Source organism: Microplitis mediator, chromosome 8, assembly GCF_029852145.1.
Source record: "Microplitis mediator isolate UGA2020A chromosome 8, iyMicMedi2.1, whole genome shotgun sequence".
Lineage (NCBI taxonomy): Eukaryota > Metazoa > Arthropoda > Insecta > Hymenoptera > Braconidae > Microplitis > Microplitis mediator.
This window is the reverse complement of record NC_079976.1, coordinates 3107410-3126007: the sequence shown is the minus strand read 5'-3', so window position 1 is coordinate 3126007 and position 18598 is coordinate 3107410. Positions and strand designations below refer to the sequence as shown.

At 29.4% G+C, this 18598-nt stretch overlaps 2 protein-coding genes and 2 long non-coding RNA genes across 7 annotated transcripts; all 4 read right to left on the bottom strand.

Annotated features, from left to right (window-relative positions):
* Positions 1-1048: 1048 nt before the first annotated feature.
* LOC130673126 (uncharacterized) lies at positions 1049-3774 on the bottom strand. Of its 2 annotated transcripts, none has more exons than XM_057478060.1 (5): positions 3653-3774; positions 2434-2896; positions 2080-2178; positions 1431-1609; positions 1049-1310 (listed from the first exon to the last, which is right to left on the bottom strand). In XM_057478060.1, exons 1-5 carry the CDS (start codon positions 3671-3673, stop codon positions 1206-1208), a joined length of 867 nt encoding a protein of 288 aa, XP_057334043.1. In that variant the 5' UTR covers positions 3674-3774; the 3' UTR covers positions 1049-1205. The 2 variants fall into 2 exon arrangements, with proteins under 2 accessions (XP_057334043.1, XP_057334044.1); XM_057478061.1 differs by lacking the exon at positions 3653-3774 and adding an exon at positions 3218-3371 and having other exon boundaries at positions 1050-1310.
* An 890-nt stretch (positions 3775-4664) lies between these two features.
* On the bottom strand, positions 4665-7499 carry LOC130673142 (annexin A13-like). Its single transcript, XM_057478073.1, has 6 exons — positions 7443-7499; positions 7008-7095; positions 6215-6677; positions 5677-5784; positions 5033-5211; positions 4665-4913 (listed from the first exon to the last, which is right to left on the bottom strand). The coding sequence occupies exons 2-6, from the start codon at positions 7026-7028 to the stop codon at positions 4788-4790; spliced, it is 897 nt and encodes a 298-aa protein (XP_057334056.1). The 5' UTR covers positions 7029-7095; positions 7443-7499; the 3' UTR covers positions 4665-4787.
* A 2985-nt stretch (positions 7500-10484) lies between these two features.
* LOC130673141 (uncharacterized) lies at positions 10485-13272 on the bottom strand. 2 transcript variants are annotated; one of them, XR_008990839.1, is made up of 5 exons: positions 13133-13272; positions 11908-12367; positions 11499-11606; positions 10850-11019; positions 10485-10729 (listed from the first exon to the last, which is right to left on the bottom strand). It is a non-coding gene; the product is annotated as an uncharacterized LOC130673141 (long non-coding RNA). The 2 variants fall into 2 exon arrangements; XR_008990838.1 differs by lacking the exon at positions 13133-13272 and adding an exon at positions 12698-12997.
* Positions 13273-14676: 1404 nt separating this feature from the next.
* On the bottom strand, positions 14677-18269 carry LOC130672948 (uncharacterized). 2 transcript variants are annotated; one of them, XR_008990803.1, is made up of 5 exons: positions 18182-18269; positions 17439-17855; positions 17176-17355; positions 16944-17056; positions 14677-16868 (listed from the first exon to the last, which is right to left on the bottom strand). It is a non-coding gene; the product is annotated as an uncharacterized LOC130672948 (long non-coding RNA). The 2 variants fall into 2 exon arrangements; XR_008990802.1 differs by having other exon boundaries at positions 14677-17056.
* Between the last annotated feature and the right edge of the window lie 329 nt (positions 18270-18598).

Here is an 18598-nt window from a genome sequence, read left to right as displayed (position 1 = left end):
TACAGCAACTTTTTCGTTAGTTCAAGTAACTAAAAAATTGTTTCAAGCGTAAGTGTTGATTCATAGTTAATATTAATAAGTTATTCTAACTATCAAGTTAATTGCTAAAACTCAAATTTTTTAGTTAAAGCTTTATTGCATGATAACACACACGCACGCACATATACATACACTCAGACATCATTCCGAAAATAGTCAGAATAGCTTTCTAGGACCTCAAAACGTCGACATCTGATGAAAACTCGATTTTCGAAAATCGGGGTGAAAGCAAAACTTCCCGAATTTTTGAAAATTTACAATTTTCTTAGCAGGGAGTTGAAAAAATGAATTATCGCCAGTTAAATTCTCTGAAAATCCCAGAGAAATCCCATTGAAAATATATACCCAGCACTCGGTATTGTAGAAAAAAAAAAAAGAATTATCGCCAGTTAAATTTTCTGGAATTAATCGAGCCATGTTCCTGAGATTAAATTCCGGTATGTATAAACTGCAGTTTTACAAAACTGAACAAGAAGAAGTTTTAACCGTGAATGAATATTTTTGACTAGAAATCGAAAGATAAGAATTCGACCCCTCTCTTAGGAAGTTCCAAAATGGAGTCAGAGACAATCATTGGAAAATATCAGGGGCTCAATATTCATATGACTTTATTTTATATTCTACTACAGGTATTTTCTCTAATCCCTAAATAGCTCGTTGTAAATTTCTTTATTCAAAATAAATTTGTCATCGGTCATGTCGGAGCATCGGGCTCTGGTAAAACTAGTTACAATAAATTAAAGCTTATGATTACTATAATGAGTCATATCGTTAAAAGGCCAGTACGATATAGAAAACCTTTAACGATACCGCTAAATTAGTTAGAGACTAATTAGTGGTATCTAACTTATCAAAACTGGAAATTAAAAATTTTCTCGAAGACACTTCTGGGTACCTAACTTAGGAAGAAAATAAAAACAACAGAGTATATAAGTAAATATAGATGGGATATAATGATGAGGTCGGTTATTATTAAATAAAAATTTCACAATAGTTGTGCCAACAAAAATAAAAAAAATAATTATCCAATCATTGTTTATTTAAAAAAGTTACAGTCGATTTGTTCAATTGAAAGTTTAATTTATATTAAAAGTCTCATAATTATTCATTAAATTATAAAATTAAATTCTGTACTATTGATTATAGTCAAATTGAATAGCTTGTTACTATTTTTTGTAATGATCAAAGATGGGCAGCGCATCGTTTCCGAAAGGCACCGGAGGACTAAGAATTGCTGAAATCGCTTCGCGGTAATCTCCTTCGGGAAGTTCCTGTAAAAAATAATTACAATGTTATTCAAATATACTTCACTTATATACAATTCAAAAGCAATTGATAAATAGTTGATAAACAGTTATTGGGAGTGATTTTAAAACAATAAGGAAACTTACATTTATTATACTCGCAAGAGGTTTACCATAAGCATTTTCATAAGATATTTTGACTTTATCAAGTAATTCATCGTTCAACATCAATACAATTAAACGGGTAAAATGACGTGCATCTGATTTGTTTTTAGCTTCTACTAGCTTTATACGATAGTAATTAGCCTGGTCATCAGCTAATTTAACTATAAATCCATGAAAAAGAAAATATATATATTATCAGTACACATAAATTACTATTTGTCAATAAAGTAAGTTCTATATTTAGAACTATTTTCTTATCATTTCTACACGAAAAGAAAAGTAAGCAAAAATTACTATGTCGAAAGTATCTGGAAACCACCAATGGGAGCCGATAGCTTTTACTTTTGACAAAGGTAAAAAATTACTGTTCCATATAAGTAAAATATGCTATCATAAATTAAAAATTACTAAGCGTTTATGTCTTTTATTTATGGAATAGTAATTTTCGACTTATGCCACAAGTAAAATTTATCAGATTCATTAATGGTTTCGGGTTACTTTCTACATGATAATTGTAACTTAATATTGAGATCCTTTTTTTTTCCGTGAAGAGATCACCTGGTTCGCATTAATATTTTGAACAATCGTGATACAAATTAAAAATCGTTTAATAAATAGCTAAAGTACATACTGCTGCCTGAATTATAAATCCCATCAATTTGGTGTGCAAAACGTCGTTGTACAAAATAAGGTAATTTTCTAAAATGTTCCGTCACCTCAACTCCATACTCTATAATAAAAAAATGAAAAAAAAAAAAAAAAAAAATGATCAGAGTAAAGCACAAAAAATCTAATGAAAAGAAAGGTGGGGCAAAATGAGGCGTCTTACTTTTGTAACAAAATTTTTAATTAGCCGGTTCCGGGGTAAGTATCTTTCCGTAAAATAGATGCCGCCTCATTTTACCTTAAATTACTGTATTGTTCTAGCCCACCTTTATCAACATTGAATTAGTGCTAGATAGCGATATAAAAAAAAAATATTTACCTGATTGATAAGCTTCTTTAATCCCCTCGATGCCGTGATACCCCAAAATTTCCTCAAGAGTACTGTAATCGCCATGAAATGATTGAAAAAAATAATGAAGTTCACTGACAAGAAAAGTCCAGGGTGGTGTTGCCAAAGATGTTATGAGGTGTCCGAAGTCGCCGGATAATTTTGCACGGCAAAGACCTTTCAAGTCAGATTTATATATCTTTACATGTTCGTCGTGCAAAAATGGTCGACTGTACAGGTTGTTCATAATAAAAATTTCGACGATTTCTCTTCTGTCATTATTAATAATAGCATCGTGAAGACGAACTACGTCGGGTACAGGACGATCGGAACCATGAGGATGTTCATATACCGGACCATGAGATGACGTATGACTTGATGAAATACTAACAGATGAACAAGCTGATATGAGCACATTGCCACTGATTATTATTGGCAAGAAAATTTTGATAACCTGTAAAAGTAATCAATTACACATATTATTGGATATAAATATGAATTATTGATAAATATTTTTTCAACAATAAAATTGTTCTCATCAAAGTCTAATACACAAGAATTGATTCTATAAATAAATTTTTGTTGATATAAAAAAAAAAACTAATGAGTTCGATCGTAAAAAAATTTGAAGTCATATAATGAATTTGTATGAAAATTGAATTTACTACTGAGTAATTAATTTTCAGACATTAAAATGAATTTTAAAAAATGATTTAATCGAAATTCAAATTATTCAAATTTAAATAAATTATTAATTATTCATCATGAAACTTACGTTAATTAATGATTGAGCCATGTTCGTTGAACTAAATTCCGGAGTATATAAAATTCAATTTTACGAAGTTAACAGAAAGAAGTTTCAACCGTGAATGAAAATTTTTGACTAGAAATAGGAAACTACGAATTCAACCCCTCTCTAAATAAGTTTCAAAATGGAGTCAGAGACAAGCAATCATTGGAAAGTCTCAGAGTCTACATATTTATATTGTTGTATATTATATTCTACTATAGGTAATTTCTCTACTCCCTAAATAGCTCGTCGTAAATTTCTTTTTTTAAAATAAATTCGTTATCGTTCATTCCAGAGCTTAGGGCTCGTGTAAAACTAAATACAATCTTTTTTTCATTATATTTTTAAATAATTACTTTTTCAAAATTAAGACAATTCAACAATTTCAATTGTAAATAATTTATAAAGAATAACACTTACGGTAATTATTGATTGAGCCATTCTGGATTCAGTATGTATATAAGAAAACTTCAATTTTACAAAACTGAACAAGAAGAAAGTATTCGAGGAAATGAAGTTATTTGTTTGTAAGCACAAGGTTATATATCTCTCACACTTAATGACTTTAAAATGAGTCATAGACAATAATCATTTGGAAATTTTATATTTTCCTACGGGACATTTATTCTAATCTTCAAGTATGATGTTAATTTTATTTTGAAATAATATAAATTATCGGTCATTTTTAATACTTCAGGCTCGTGTAAAATACAGTAGACTGAAGTTTATGATTATCGTAATGAGTCATCTAAAAATGCTAACAGGTGTGGTAAAGTAACTATGACATCAAAATGCTTCGGGGATTTTCTTTAATAAGGCTTAAAGATACTGCTATCTAATCACAAAAAATTGGTAAATTCATTAGAATATGCTGCAATCCAAAAATTAAAAAAAAACGAAAAATAAAATAAAGATACTAGGATTTTATCTATTCATTTATTGTTGAAAAAAACTTTCATTTCTGCGGGCAAAGTGGAGTACCCCCTAGAAAAGGTAAAAAAAAAAATTTCTGGATTTTAAACGAATTTGATTTAGTTGAATTTTTTTGTAAGTCATCTACATGAAGAAAAATTATATTTTACATGTTTATTGAATACAAAAGAAGAAAAAAAATTTTTAATAGTTTTTATCATAAAACAAACGTCATTAATATTTGTCAACTGACAATTGATTTTTGAAAAAGTTTACCAAAAAATATTCAAAGTAACGCTTAATTATATTTACAGAAGTGATTTTGGAATGTTTAAAAACCATTTGAAATAAAAAATTTTTTTTTATCAAATTTTGGGGGTACCCCGTTTTGCCTACCCTACCCCCTTTTGCCCCCCTTTTCCTAAATATATATAGATAGGCTATAATGATGAGGTCAGTTAATATTAAATATAAATTTTATAATAATTGTCATAATAAAAATAAAAGAAAAAAATTTATTATCCAATCATTGTTTATTTAAAAAAGTTACAGTGGATTTGTTCGATTGAAAGTTCAATTTATATTAAAAGTCTTATAATTATTCATTAAAATATAAAATTAAATTCTGGACAATTAATTATCGTCAGAATGAATAGCTTGGTATTATGATTTTGTAATAATCAGGGTTGGGTATCGCATCGTCTCCGTAAGACCCAGGGGGACTAAGAATTGTTGAAATCGCTTCGAGGTAATCTCCTTCGGGAAGTTCCTGTAAAAAATAATTTAAAACTCATTTACATATACTCCAGTTCTATACAATTTTAAAGTAATTGATTAATCGTTGATGAAAAGTAATTGGTAGTGATTATAAAAAATAAAAAAACTTACATCGGTTATGCTCGCAAGTGGTTCACCATAAACATATCTATAAGTCATTCTGACTTTATCAAGTATTCTATCGTTCAAAATCATTACAATTAAACGGGTAAAATGACGTGCATCTAATTTGTTTTTAGCTTCTACTAACTTTATACGATAGTAATTAGCCTGGTCATCGGCTAATTCAACTATAAATCCATGAAAAAGAAAATATATTATCAGTATACATAAATTAATATTTGTCAATAAAGTAAGTTCTATATTTTGAACTATTTTCTTATCATTTCTACACGAAAAAAAAAGTAAGCAAAAATTACTATGTGGAAAGTATCCGGAAACCACCAATGGGAGCCGATAGCTTTGACTTTTGACAAAAGTAAAAAATTACTATTCCATATAAGTAAAAAATGCTATCATAAATCAAAAATTACTAAGCGGTTGTGTCTTTTATTTATGGAATAGTAATTTTCTCCTTATGCCACAAGTAAAATTTATCAGATTCATTAATGGTTTCGGGTTACTTTCTACATAGTCATTGTAACTTAATATTGAGATCACTTTTTTTCCGTGAAGAGATCACCTGGTTCGCATTTATATTTTGAACAATCGTGATACTAAATAAAAATCGTTTAATAAATAGCTAAAGTACATACTGCTGCCTGAATAATAAGTCCTATCAATTAGGGGTGTAAGACGTTCAAGACGTTGTCGTACAGAATAAGGTAATTTTCTGTAATGTTCCTGCACTTCAACTCCATACTCTATAATAAAAAAAAGAAAAAAAAATGATCAGAATAGAGCACAAAACATCTAATGTCAAGAGAGGTGGGACAAAATGAGGCTTCTTACTTTTGTGACAAAATTTTAAATTCCCTATCCAAAAAGTCCCATAGAATCCACTCAACTGCGAGAAAAACCGCATAGAAACCAATCCGGTCAGTAGGATTCTATGCGGTTTTTGTCGCAGTTAAGTGGATTCTATGGGAATTTTTGGATAGGGTTGGCCGCTTCTAGGCTGATTAATTTCCCGTACAATAAAAACGCACCATAATTATGCACTGGTCACCATAAACTATTTTTTTTTTTTTAAGTAGATGCCGCCTCATTTTACCTTAAATTACTGTATTGTCCTAGCCCACCTACATCAACATCGAATAAGTGCTAGATAATGATATAAAAAAAAACATTTACCTGATTGGTAAGCTTCTCTAATCTTATCGGCGTCGTGATACCGAAAAACTTCCTCAAGAGTACTGTGATCGCGACGAAATGATTGTAAAAAATAATGAAGTTCATTGGCAAGAAAAAACAAGGGCGGTGTTGCCAAAGATGTTATGAGGTGTCCAAAATCTCCGGATAATTTTGATTGGCAAAGACTCCTCAATTCAGATCCATACTTATTTAAATATTCTTCGTGCAAAGATTGTCGATTGTTCAGGTTTTTTATAATAAAAATATTGATTATTTCACTTCGATCATCCATCATAATAGCATCGCGGAGACGATCCACGTCGGCTGCAGAACGAATGAAACCATGCGGATGTTTAAATACCGGAACATTCGATGACGAATGTCTTACTGATGAAACTTTAATAGAACAAGCTGATACGAGCACATTGCCACTGATTATTATTGGCAAGAAAATTTTGATAACCTGTAAATATTAATCGATTACATATATTATTAGATATAGATATAAACTATTGATCAATATTTTTTCAACAATAAAATTATTCTAATCAAAGTCTAATACACACAAATTGATTCTATGAATAAATTTTTGTTGATATAAAAAAATAACTAATGAGTTCAATAGTAAAAAAATTTTAAGTCATATAATGAATTTGTATGAAAATTAAGTTTACTACTGAGTAATAAATTATCAGACATTAAAATGAATTTAAAAAAAAGATTTGATCAAAATTCAAATTATTCAAATTTAAATAAATTATTATTATTATTAATTATTCATCATGAAACTTACGTTAATTAATGATTGAGCCATGTTCGTCGAACTAAATTCCGGAATATATAAAATTCAATTTTACGAAGTTAACAGGAAGAAGTTTCAACTGTAAATGAAAATTTTTGACTAGAAATAGGAAGCTACGAATTCAACCCCTCTCTTAATAAGTTTCAAAATGGAGTCAGAGACAAGCAATCATTGGAAAGTCTCAGAGTCTACATATTTATATTGTTGTATATTATATTCTACTATAGGTAATTTCTTTACTCCCTAAATAGCTCGTCGTAAATTTCTTTTTTCAAAATAAATTCGTTATCGTTCATTCCAGAGCTTAGGGCTCGTGTAAAACTAAATACAATCTTTTTGTCATTATATTTTTAAGTAATTACTTTTTTAAAATGAAGACAATTCAACAATCTAAATTGTAAATAATTTATAAAGAATAACACTTACGGTAATTATTGGTGGAGCCATTCTGGATTCAGTATGTATATAAGAAAACTTCAATTTTACAAAACTGAACAAGAAGAAAGTATTCGAGGAAATGAAGTTATTTGTTTGTAAGCACAAGGTTATAAATACAACCTCACGCTCAATGAATTTAAAATGAGTAATAGATACTAATCATTAGGAAATATTATATTTTTCCACGAAGTATTTGCTCTAATCCTCAAGTATGATGTTAATTTTATTTTGAAATAATATAAATTATCGGTCATTTTCAACGCTTCAGCCTCGTGTAAAATACAGTAGACTGAAGTTTATGATCATTGTAATGAGTCATGTAAAAATGCCAACAGGTGTGGTAAAGTAACTATGAAACCAATATGCTTCGGGGTTTTTTTTCAATGAGGCTTAAAGATACTGCGATCTAATCACGAAAAATTAGTAAATGAAGTGTAATATGAAGCAATACAAAAATTAATTAAAAAAACAGATAGTCGGATTTTTTCTGTTAATTTGAAAATAAATAAAAAATCCGTCTATCGGTTGAGCCTGCGGGCCAGCCCCAAAACTTCCCGCTGTCTTCGAGCTCCTTCAGCTCGATAACATTGTATTGCATAAATTTTCGAGCTCGAAAATATTTTTGTATGCCAATGTTTTTGAAAAAACCGTTTTTTAGCATTTTTTTTCTCACGATATCTCGCGAACGAATTAACCGATTGTCATCGCCAATATTTTCAAGTCTACTTAATCACATGATCTGAAATTTCCAGGGAAGTTGATGGCCAACAAGCTCTTTTGATTGTCACCTCAACCATCCAAATCGGTTCATTAGTTTAAAAGTTACGAAGAGTTTACACACACATACACGTGCAAACACTCGGACATCACTCTGAAAATAGTCAGAATACTTCCTAGGATCGCAAAACGTCGACATCTGATGAAAACTCGATTTTCGAAAATCGGGGTGAAAACTAACTTTTAAATTTTATTCGGGGAAAAATAGGCTTCAGAAATATACGAATTTTTCTTACGCTGTCGACCAAACTTGAAACAGGAAGTTGAGTTGCCAGAAAATTATTATGCTACACTACAAAAAATATATATATACTTAAAATTCATTGATATATTGTAATGAATATTATTTGTCTAAATTAGGAATTATAGTAGCTAAACGTCTCCAAAGGTTTTTAAATTTCGTATTTGCGAGGCTACGAGTAAATGAGCATGAATTCAAAGGATGGTGATTGACAGTCAAAACTTCATCAATCAGAACATTGCGATTGAAATAATTATTTTCATCATAATATCTATTATTTGATCCACATCGTTGTCTAAAATTGCGTTATGAAGATGAATAACTTGCGATTCAAAACCAGAGTCCGCTAGCAGTCATTTTGAACTGATGATGCCGACTCATTGGTATTAGTGCCAACTGCGATCGTTATTAATAGGAAAATTCCTATAAACCAAAGTAATCGATTGCATGTATAAAAATAAAAAGAAATTAAAATATTTTTTTGACACAAAATCTTTTATTTTGGATTCTTTATGGGTATCTCAGAAAGAAAATAAAAAAATCAGAGTATATAAGTATATATAGGGGGGGGGGGGGGGGTAGGCCGGCAAAATGGGATACCCTCAAAATTTCGTCAAAATTTTTTTTTCTTGAAAAACTTTCGAAAATGGTCAAAAATGACATCTAGTATCATTTTACACTATTAAAAGCTAAAAAAAAACATTTTTTGCGAAAAGTATAAATGAAAAAAATGTACAAATTTTATCGTACGAAAATTTATTTTTATGAAGTATCACAAATTAAGAAATTGATTTCTTCAATTAACTCAAGAACAATAACAACAATAGGGGAGACCGGGGCAAGACGGCCCACCTGGGGTAAGAAGGCCCACCTCAAAAATTAACCAAAAATTTTTTTTTCTTGTTTTCTTTTGATTATCACAAATTTAGATTATTTACTCATTTTTAGTCCGATACGTGAAACTTGGGGCAAAATGAACCACTCAAAAATTCTAAAAGAAAATGTATTTCATAGTATTATAACCTAGTGAAAAAATGACTCGTATTATATCAAAAAAGGTTATTTCGAGTAATATTAAAGTAAATATAGTTGTTAAAGAGAAAAATATAAACATTTGTTACGCGGGAAATTTTTTTACAATTAAAAAAAAAAAATTTTTTTTTCATTTTTTTTCGGAGGGGGCCGTATTGCCGTATTTTTTTTCAGGAGCATCACCAAAATTTTGGCGAATTGAGTTCAAGTTGGACAAGAGTAAATCGACTTGATGGTTAAAAGCCACAAATAATAATAACCGGCTTAGGTGGGCCGTCTTGCCCCGGTCTCCCCTAATACTAATAAAAACTCTAAAACTATAACATTGGTGATCATCATAATTTTAACTGTTACATTGTAACTTTCATAATTTTGTAATATTTTATAACTTTAGTGCTATAATATCACATTATTAACAGTTATGTTTATTTTATAATATTCAATATTTAATTATTTCTCTTGTAAAAATAATTTCTTTGGAATGAAAGCTAACTAACACTATTTTTAACATAAGTATTAAAATTTATAATAAATAACGATAACGATATATAACTGATTCATCGATAATGAAAGATAAATCTCTAAAATTATTCACAGTAATCACAGATAAATTGAGTATCGTCGTCCGAAACACGTAAATTTTATTACTTACATCAATTTAGAAAGACGTTATTACATCAATTTTATTCACTTGAAAAAAAAAAAAAAAATTTACTTTTTTTTGGGGTATCCCATTTTGCCCGCAGAAAATAAAAATTTTTTTTCTGATGGCAGTCTAAAATTCGTTATTTTTATTTCAAATAGAATCAAAATGAAGCCAATTTACGAAATTTATGTCCCTAAAAACTAAAGTTTTCGTTGAGTATCCCGTTTTGCCCCCCCTTCCCCTAGATAGATATAATGATGAGGTTGGTTAATATAAAATAGAAATTTTATAATAATTGTCCTTACAAAAATAAAAGAACAAACATTTACTATCCAATCATTGTTTATTTAAAAAAGTTACAGTCGATTTGTTCGATTGAAAGTTTAATTTCTACTAAAAGTCTCATAATTATTTATTAAAATATAAAATTAAATTCTGCACAATTAATTATCGTCAAATTGAATAGCTTGGTATTATTTTCTCCTAATAATGAGAGGGGGGCAGAATATCATCTCCGTAAGGCATAGGGGTAAAAAGAAGTGCTGACATCGCTTCGAGGTAATCTCCTTTGAAAACTTCCTGTAAAAAATAATTTAAAATATCATTTAAATATACTTCACTTATATACAATTTAAAAGCAATTGATAAATCGTTGATGAAAAGTAATTGGTAGTGATTATAAAGAATAAGGAAACTCACATCTACTAGGCTCCTAAGTGGTTTACCATAAACCTGTGTATAACTCATTTTGACTTGATCAAGTATTCCATCGTTCAAAATCATTACAATTAAACGTGTAAAATGACGTGCGTCTAATTTGTTTATAGCTTCTACTAACTTTATACGATAGTAATTAGCCTGGTCATCAACTAATTCATTTATAAATCCATGAAAAAGAAAATAAATATATTATCAGTATACATAAATTAATATTTGTCAATAAAGTAAGTTCTATATTTTGAACTATTTTCTTATCATTTCTACACGAAAAAAAAAGTAAGCAAAAATTACTATGTGGAAAGTACCTGGAAACCACCAATGGGAGCCGATAGCTTTGACTTTTGACAAAAGTAAAAAATTACTATTCCATATAAGTAAAAAATGCTATCATAAATCAAAATTTACTAAGCGGTTGTGTCTTTTATTTATGGAATAGTAATTTTCTACTTATGCCACAAGTAAAATTTATCAGATTCATTAATGGTTTCGGGTTACTTTCTACATAGTCATTGTAACTTAATAGTGAGATCCTTTTTTTTTCCGTGAAGAGATCACCTGGTCGGCATTTATATTTTGAAAAATCGTGATGCTAAATAAAAATCGTTTAATAAATAGCTAGAGTACATACTGCTGCCTGAATGATAAGTCTCATCAATTAGGAGTGAAAAACGTTCAAGACGTTGTCGTACAGAATGAGGTAATTTTTTGAAATGTTCCGTCACCTCAACTCCATACTCTATAATAAAAAAAAGAAAAAAAAAATGATCAGAATAGAGCACAAAAAATCTAATGTCAAGAGAGGTGGGGCAAAATGAGGCGGCTTACTTTTGTGACAAAATTTTAAATTGGCCGCTTCTGGGCTGATTAACTTCCCGTACAATAAAAATGCACCATAATTATGCACTTTTCACTACAAACTATTTTTTTTTTTTTAAGTAGATGCTGCCTCTTTTTACCTTAAATTACTGTATTGTTCTAGCCCACCTTCATCAACATCGAATTAGTGCTAGATAGTGATATAAAAAAAAAACATTCACCTGATTGGTAAGCTTCTTTAATCCTATCGTGGTTGTGATACCGCAAAATTTCCTCAAGAGTACTGTAATCGCGATTAAATGGTTGTAAAAAATAATGAAGTTCATTGGCAAGAAAAACCAAGGGCGGTGTTGCCAAAGATGTTATGAGGTGTCCAAAATCTCCGGATAATTTTGATCAGCAAAGACACCTCAATTCAGATCCATACGTATTTAAATATTCTTCGTGCAAAGATTGTCGATTGTTCAGGTTCTTGGCAATAAAAATATCGATTATTTCATTTCGATCATGATTGATAATAGCATCGTGGAGACGAACCACGTCGGCTACAGAACGATCGAAACCATGCGGATGTTTATATACCGGAACATTCGATGACGAACGTCTTACTGATGAAACACCAAAACAAGCTGATACGAGCACATTGCCACTGATTATTATTGGCAAGAAAATTTTGATAACCTGTAAATATTAATCAATTACATATATTATTAGACATAAATATAAACTATTGATCAATATATTTTCAACAATAAAATTATTCTAATCAAAGTCTAATACACACGAATTGATTCTATGAATAAATTTTTGTTGATATAAAAAAAAAACTAATGAGTTCAATAGTAAAAAAATTTCAAGTCATACAACAAATTTGTATGAAAATTTAATTTACTACTGAGTAATAAACTATCAGACATCAAAATGAATTTAAAAAAAAGATTTGATCAAAATTCAAATTATTCAAATTTAAATAAATTTTTATTATTATTAATTATTCATCATGAAACTTACGTTAATTAATGATTGAGCCATGTTCATTGAACTAAATTCCGGAATATAGAAAATTCAATTTTACGAAGTTAACGGGAAGAAGTTTCAACCGTAAATGAAAATTTTTGACTAGAAGTAGGAAACTACGAATTCAACCCCTCTCTTAATAAGTTTCAAAATGGAGTCAGAGACAAGCAATCATTGGAAAGTCTCAGAGGCTACATATTTATATTGTTGTATATTATATTCTACTATAGGTAATTTCTCTACTCCCTAAATAGCTCGTCGTAAATTTCTTTTTTCAAAATAAATTCGTTATCGTTCATTCCAGAGCTTAGGGCTCGTGTAAAACTAAATACAATCTTTTTGTCATTATATTTTTAAGTAATTACTTTTTTAAAATGAAGACAATTCAACAATCTAAATTGTAAATAATTTATAAAGAATAACACGTACGGTAATTATTGGTGGAGCCATTCTGGATTCAGTATGTATATAAGAAAACTTCAATTTTACAAAACAAGAAGAAAGTATACGAGTAAATGAAGTTATTTTATTTTAAGCAGAAGGTTATATATCCCTCACGCCTAATGAGTTTAAAATGATAGATACTAATCATTAGGAAATGTTATATTTTCTACGAAGTATTTGCTCTAATCTTCAAGTATGACGTCAAGTTAATTTTGAAATAATATAAATTATCGGTCATTTTTCATGCGTCAGGCCCGTGTAAAACTAAATATAGTAGACTGAAGTTTATGATTATTGTAATGAGTCTTATTGTAAAAATGTCAACAGGGGTAGTAAAGCAACTATGAAACCAAAATGCTTCGGGGATTTTTTTTAATAAGGCTTAAAGATACTGCTATCTAATCACGAAAAATTAGTAAATGACGTAGAATATGACGCAATCCAAAAATTAAAAAATAAAACGAAAAAAAAAAATTAACATAGTAGGATTTTTTCCTTTTACTTTAATAATAAAATAAAATTATTCGCTAACTTTTAAATTTTACACGGGGAATATGGGCTTAAGAAATATACGAATTTTCCCTATGCTGTCGACCAAATTTGAAACAGGAAGTTGAGTTGCCAGGAAATTATTATGCTACACTAAAAAAAAATATGAACATTCTTAAAATTTACTGGTGTACAGTCCAGTCGCGTTATGAGGCCGCTCATTATAAGTCCGCCAACTTCTATTTTTTGCAAGACATTCCCCCTCTATGACTACGAAAATAATTATGTGCACACTCACATGCTTCCAACGTAGGGAAAATGTGAGCTACGGCGTTCAACTGCTGAGCAGAAGAGGGGGTACAGGAATTCTTAGAATTATATTCCCCTACACCCCTGTAGGCGGCCTTATAACGCGATTCGACTGTATTGTAATGAATATTATTTGTCTAAATGAGGAATTATAGTTGCTAAGTTTCATAAAGTCCTCAAATTCCGTACTTGCGAGGCTACGAGTGAGTGAGCATGAATTTGAAGGATGGTGATTGACAGTCAAAACTTCATTAATCAGAGCATTGCGATTAAAATAATTTCTTCTTATCATAATGTCTATTATTTGATCCTCATCTTTGTCTAAAATTGCACTACGAAGATGAATAACTTGTGATTTAAGACCTAAGTCCGCTGGCAGGTTTTGAGAAGTTAGTTCTGACTCATTTTGAATTGATGATGCCGACTTATTGGCATTAGTGGCAACAGCGATCGTAATTAATAGGAAAATTCTCATAAACTGAAGTAATTAATTGCATATATAAAAATAAATAAATAAACATACGTTTTATGAAACAAAAATTATTTTGGATTTTTTATGGGTAACTCAGGAAGAAAATAAAAACAACAGATTATATAAGTATATATAGATAGGATATAATGATGAGGTCGGTTAATATTAATTAGAAATTTTTCAATAATTGTCCTAACAAAAATAAAAGAAAAAAAATTTATTATACAATTATTGTTTATTTAAAATAATTACAGTCAATTTGTTCGATTGAAAGTTTAATTTATATTAAAAGTCTCATAATTATTTATTACAATATAAAATTAAATTCTGCACAATTATTTATCGTGAAATTGAATAGCTTACGACTATTTTTCTGTAACATCTACGGTAATAGTAGCACATGGAATTTTTTTTAAAATGCTAATTATTTTATGAAATCGACATTAAATCATACGCTTAATTTTTCTTAAGTGGATGTGTCCGTCCAACTTTAACAGAAGCGGTCAATTTAAAATTTTGTCACAAAAGTAAGACGCCTCATTTTGCCCCACCTTTCTTGACATTAGATTTTTTGTGCTCTACTCTGATAATTTTTTTTCTTCTTTTTTTTATTATAGAGTATGGAGTTGAGATGGAAGAACATTTTAATAAATTACCTAATTCTGTACAACAACTTTATGCAGACTGAATTAATTTCTAAATGTTATGTTTCTTAATGTTATCTAATAATATATGTAATTGATTAATATTTACAGGTTATCAAAATTTTCTTGCCAGTTATAATCTGTGGCAATGTATTTATCTCAGCTTGTGCGCCTCATCGTCCGGCACCTCAACCAAAAACTCCAATAGCAAGACTTGGTGATGCTATTGATAAAAGTAACAAACCAGATATCATCACTTTTGTCATTTATAAAAATACTTTGGGCAATCGATCAGCCTTAGTAGAACAGTACTTCAACAAATATAGAAAGGACTTGTCGGATGAGCTCCAAAAAAATTTAAGTGGATCGTTCGGACACCGTATGTCGTCTTTAGTAAAGTTACCACCAATCCGATTTATTGTCAATGAATTGAAAATTACATTTTCCTTAATCGTAGCAATTATGATAGTCTTGCCGAAATTCTTTTGTATCAGGAAATAGGACCTATTAAAAAATATTACCGATCAGGTAAATATTTTTATTTTTTCATATTACTATCTAGCACCAATTCGATGTTGATGAAGGTGGGCTAGAACAATACAGTAATTTAAGGTAAAATGAGGCGACATCTACTCAAAAAAAAAAAGTAGTTTTTAGTGAAAAGTGCATAATTATGATGGTGCGTTTCTATTTTACGAGAAGTTAATCAGCCCAGAAGCGGCCAATTTAAAATTTTGTCACAAAAGTAAGACGCCTCATTTTGCCCCACCTTTCTTGACATTAGATTTTTTGTGCTCTACTCTGATAATTTTTGTTCTTCTTTTTTTTATTATAGAGTATGGAGTTGAGATGGAGGAACATTTTAATAAATTACCTAATTCTGTACAACAACTTTATGCAGACTGAATTAATTTCAGTTCTTAATTTTAACTTTAAGTACACGGAGAGAAAAAAATAGTAATGATTACTATGTTACATAGTAACCAGACTCATTTTTTGTAAAATGGTAAATAATGCTATGTAGAATAGGACTCATTACCATTTTTCTGGTAATGATTACTATGTTACATTGAAACAACTAAAATGGTAAAAATCGCTATCTAGCATGGGAATCAGGGCTATGTAGAATGGTACTCAGTCCCATGCTGGAATAGCTGTCGTTACAGTTTAATAAGTGAGACAAGAAAGTAAACATGCGCGGACGTTTGCGCAGTAACCTATGTGTATGTGTTACATGTATATGTGCGAAGTATATTATTAAATATTTTAATTTATTTAATTATTATTTATCTGTTATCAAAAAATGATATTTCATTTTGAGCAATATCTTAATTATTTCAATAGATTAATTCAATTTCTACATATATCTATTTATAGTAACCTGAGTTATTTGTTTTGTCATAACCTTATTTACTAAAAATGAAATAAATAAAACATCGTAAAGGTTACTAGGTAACATTGTAGCCATATCCATTTACATAGTTCTCTCGTCAATGTAGAATAGTAATCACTTCTATGCTAGCATAGCCACCGTTACTATGTAGAATGGGGGGGATTACTCTGCCCGGTGACTCTCGACGTTAAAAAATCCTCGTTTCTATGTAACATAGTAATGGTTACCATTCTACATAGGAATTATAACTATTTTTTTCTCTCCGTGTACTTCCTATTGAGCATCAAAGTATTTCCATTAAAAAAGCATGCAAATTGAATAACTTTTTTTTAAAATTACTAATAAATAATTTCTTAAATACTACTAAATATTTATTTGGTGAAAATAAATGAGCTCTACTAAATAATTTGGTACCTGTAACCAAATATTTAGTATTACAAGGTTCGTTACTAAATCATTTACTAAATACAAACAAGTCTTATTAAATACCTCTAGATTATTTTATCACCATGCAAGGATAATTCAGCAGCATCATCTTGAGCTCCAGGCCATGTAAATATTCCTTTTATTGCGTTCTTGTAATGTATTCCACCATCACATTGCTGTAGAAAATAATTATAACAATTATAAAAATATACTCCAGTTATATAAATTCAAAAGTAATTGATAAATGGTTGATGAAAAGTTATTGGTAGTGATTACAAAAAAAAAGGAAACTTACTCGTGCCAGTTCCTCTATTGATTTTTGAGGATATATAATCGAAATACCTAATGAAACATTCGAAAATATTTTATCGTTCAGACTTGATACAATTATGCGCGTAATACGACGTGTATCGTGTATTATCAACGCTTCTTCGAATTTCTCAGCATAAAACGTAGACTGTTTATTTATAAACTCCTTTATAAATTCAGAAAAAATGAAAATATCAGTATATATATTACATAATATTATACTGATATATATATTATACTGATATTTACCTGATCGGTAATATTTTTTAATAGGTCCTATTTCCTGATACAAAAGAATTTCGGCAAGACTATCATAATTGCTACGATTAAGGAAAATGTAATTTTCAATTCATTGACAATAAATCGGATTGGTGGTAACTTTACTAAAGACGACATACGGTGTCCGAACGATCCACTTAAATTTTTTTGGAGCTCATCCGACAAGTCCTTTCTATATTTGTTGAAGTACTGTTCTACTAAGGCTGATCGATTGTCCAAAGTATTTTTAAAAATGACAAAAGTGATGATATCTGGTTTGTTACTTTTATCAATAGCATCACCAAGTCTTGCTATTGGAGTTTTTGGTTGAGGTGCCGGACGATGAGGCGCACAAGCTGAGATAAATACATTGCCACAGATTATAACTGGCAAGAAAATTTTGATAACCTGTAAATATTAATCAATTACATATATTATTAGATATAAATATAAACTATTGATGAATATTTCTTCAACAATAAAATTATTCTAATCGAAGTCTAATACACAAGAATTGATTCTGTAAATAAATTCTTGTTGATATGAAAAAAAACTCATGAGTTCAATAATAAAAAAATTTTGAGTCATATAAAGAATTTGTATGAAAATTGAATTTACTACAGAGTAATAAATTTTCAGACATTAAAATGCATTTAAAAAAAAGATTTGATCAAAATTCAAATTATTCAAATTTAAATAAATTATTATTATTAATTATTTACAATGAAACTTACATTAATTAGTAATGTAGCCATGTTCGTCAAACAAAACTCCGGTATAAATAAAATTCAATTTTACATAACGTAACAGCAAGAAGTATCAACCGTGAATGACAATAAATGAAATAAATTTATGAAACTCCTCTTTTACAAAAGCACGCGAAACCGCAGCGTCAGTTCTACCATCACTTATGCATATAAATCCGCTGAGTCGGTAATCTACTTTGAATTACTATATCACAACACTATCGTTTCGACACCTCAAAATGAGTTTGTTTTTTTTGTGTGTCAATTATCAATTTCATTGCTGAAATTCAATGTTAAATTTATACCACACTTTATTGTTTCGCAATGAAGTTATGTTTTTCAACTTCCCGCTAAGAAAATCGATTATTTTCGAAAAATTCGGGAAATTATTGTTGTCACCCCGAT

Coding starts and splice junctions, on each gene's coding strand:
- LOC130673126 (XM_057478060.1), bottom strand. CDS start 3,673: ATGGCTCAATCAATAATTACC. Junction 2,897..3,652: donor TGGCTCAATCAATAATTACC/GTAAGTGTTATT, acceptor TTACTTTTACAG/GTTATCAAAATTTTCTTGCC. Junction 2,179..2,433: donor TAAAGAAGCTTATCAATCAG/GTAAATATTTTT, acceptor TTTTTATTATAG/AGTATGGAGTTGAGGTGACG.
- LOC130673142 (XM_057478073.1), bottom strand. CDS start 7,028: ATGGCTCAATCATTAATTAAC. Junction 6,678..7,007: donor TGGCTCAATCATTAATTAAC/GTAAGTTTCATG, acceptor TAATATTTACAG/GTTATCAAAATTTTCTTGCC. Junction 4,914..5,032: donor CACTTGCGAGCATAACCGAT/GTAAGTTTTTTT, acceptor TATTTTTTACAG/GAACTTCCCGAAGGAGATTA.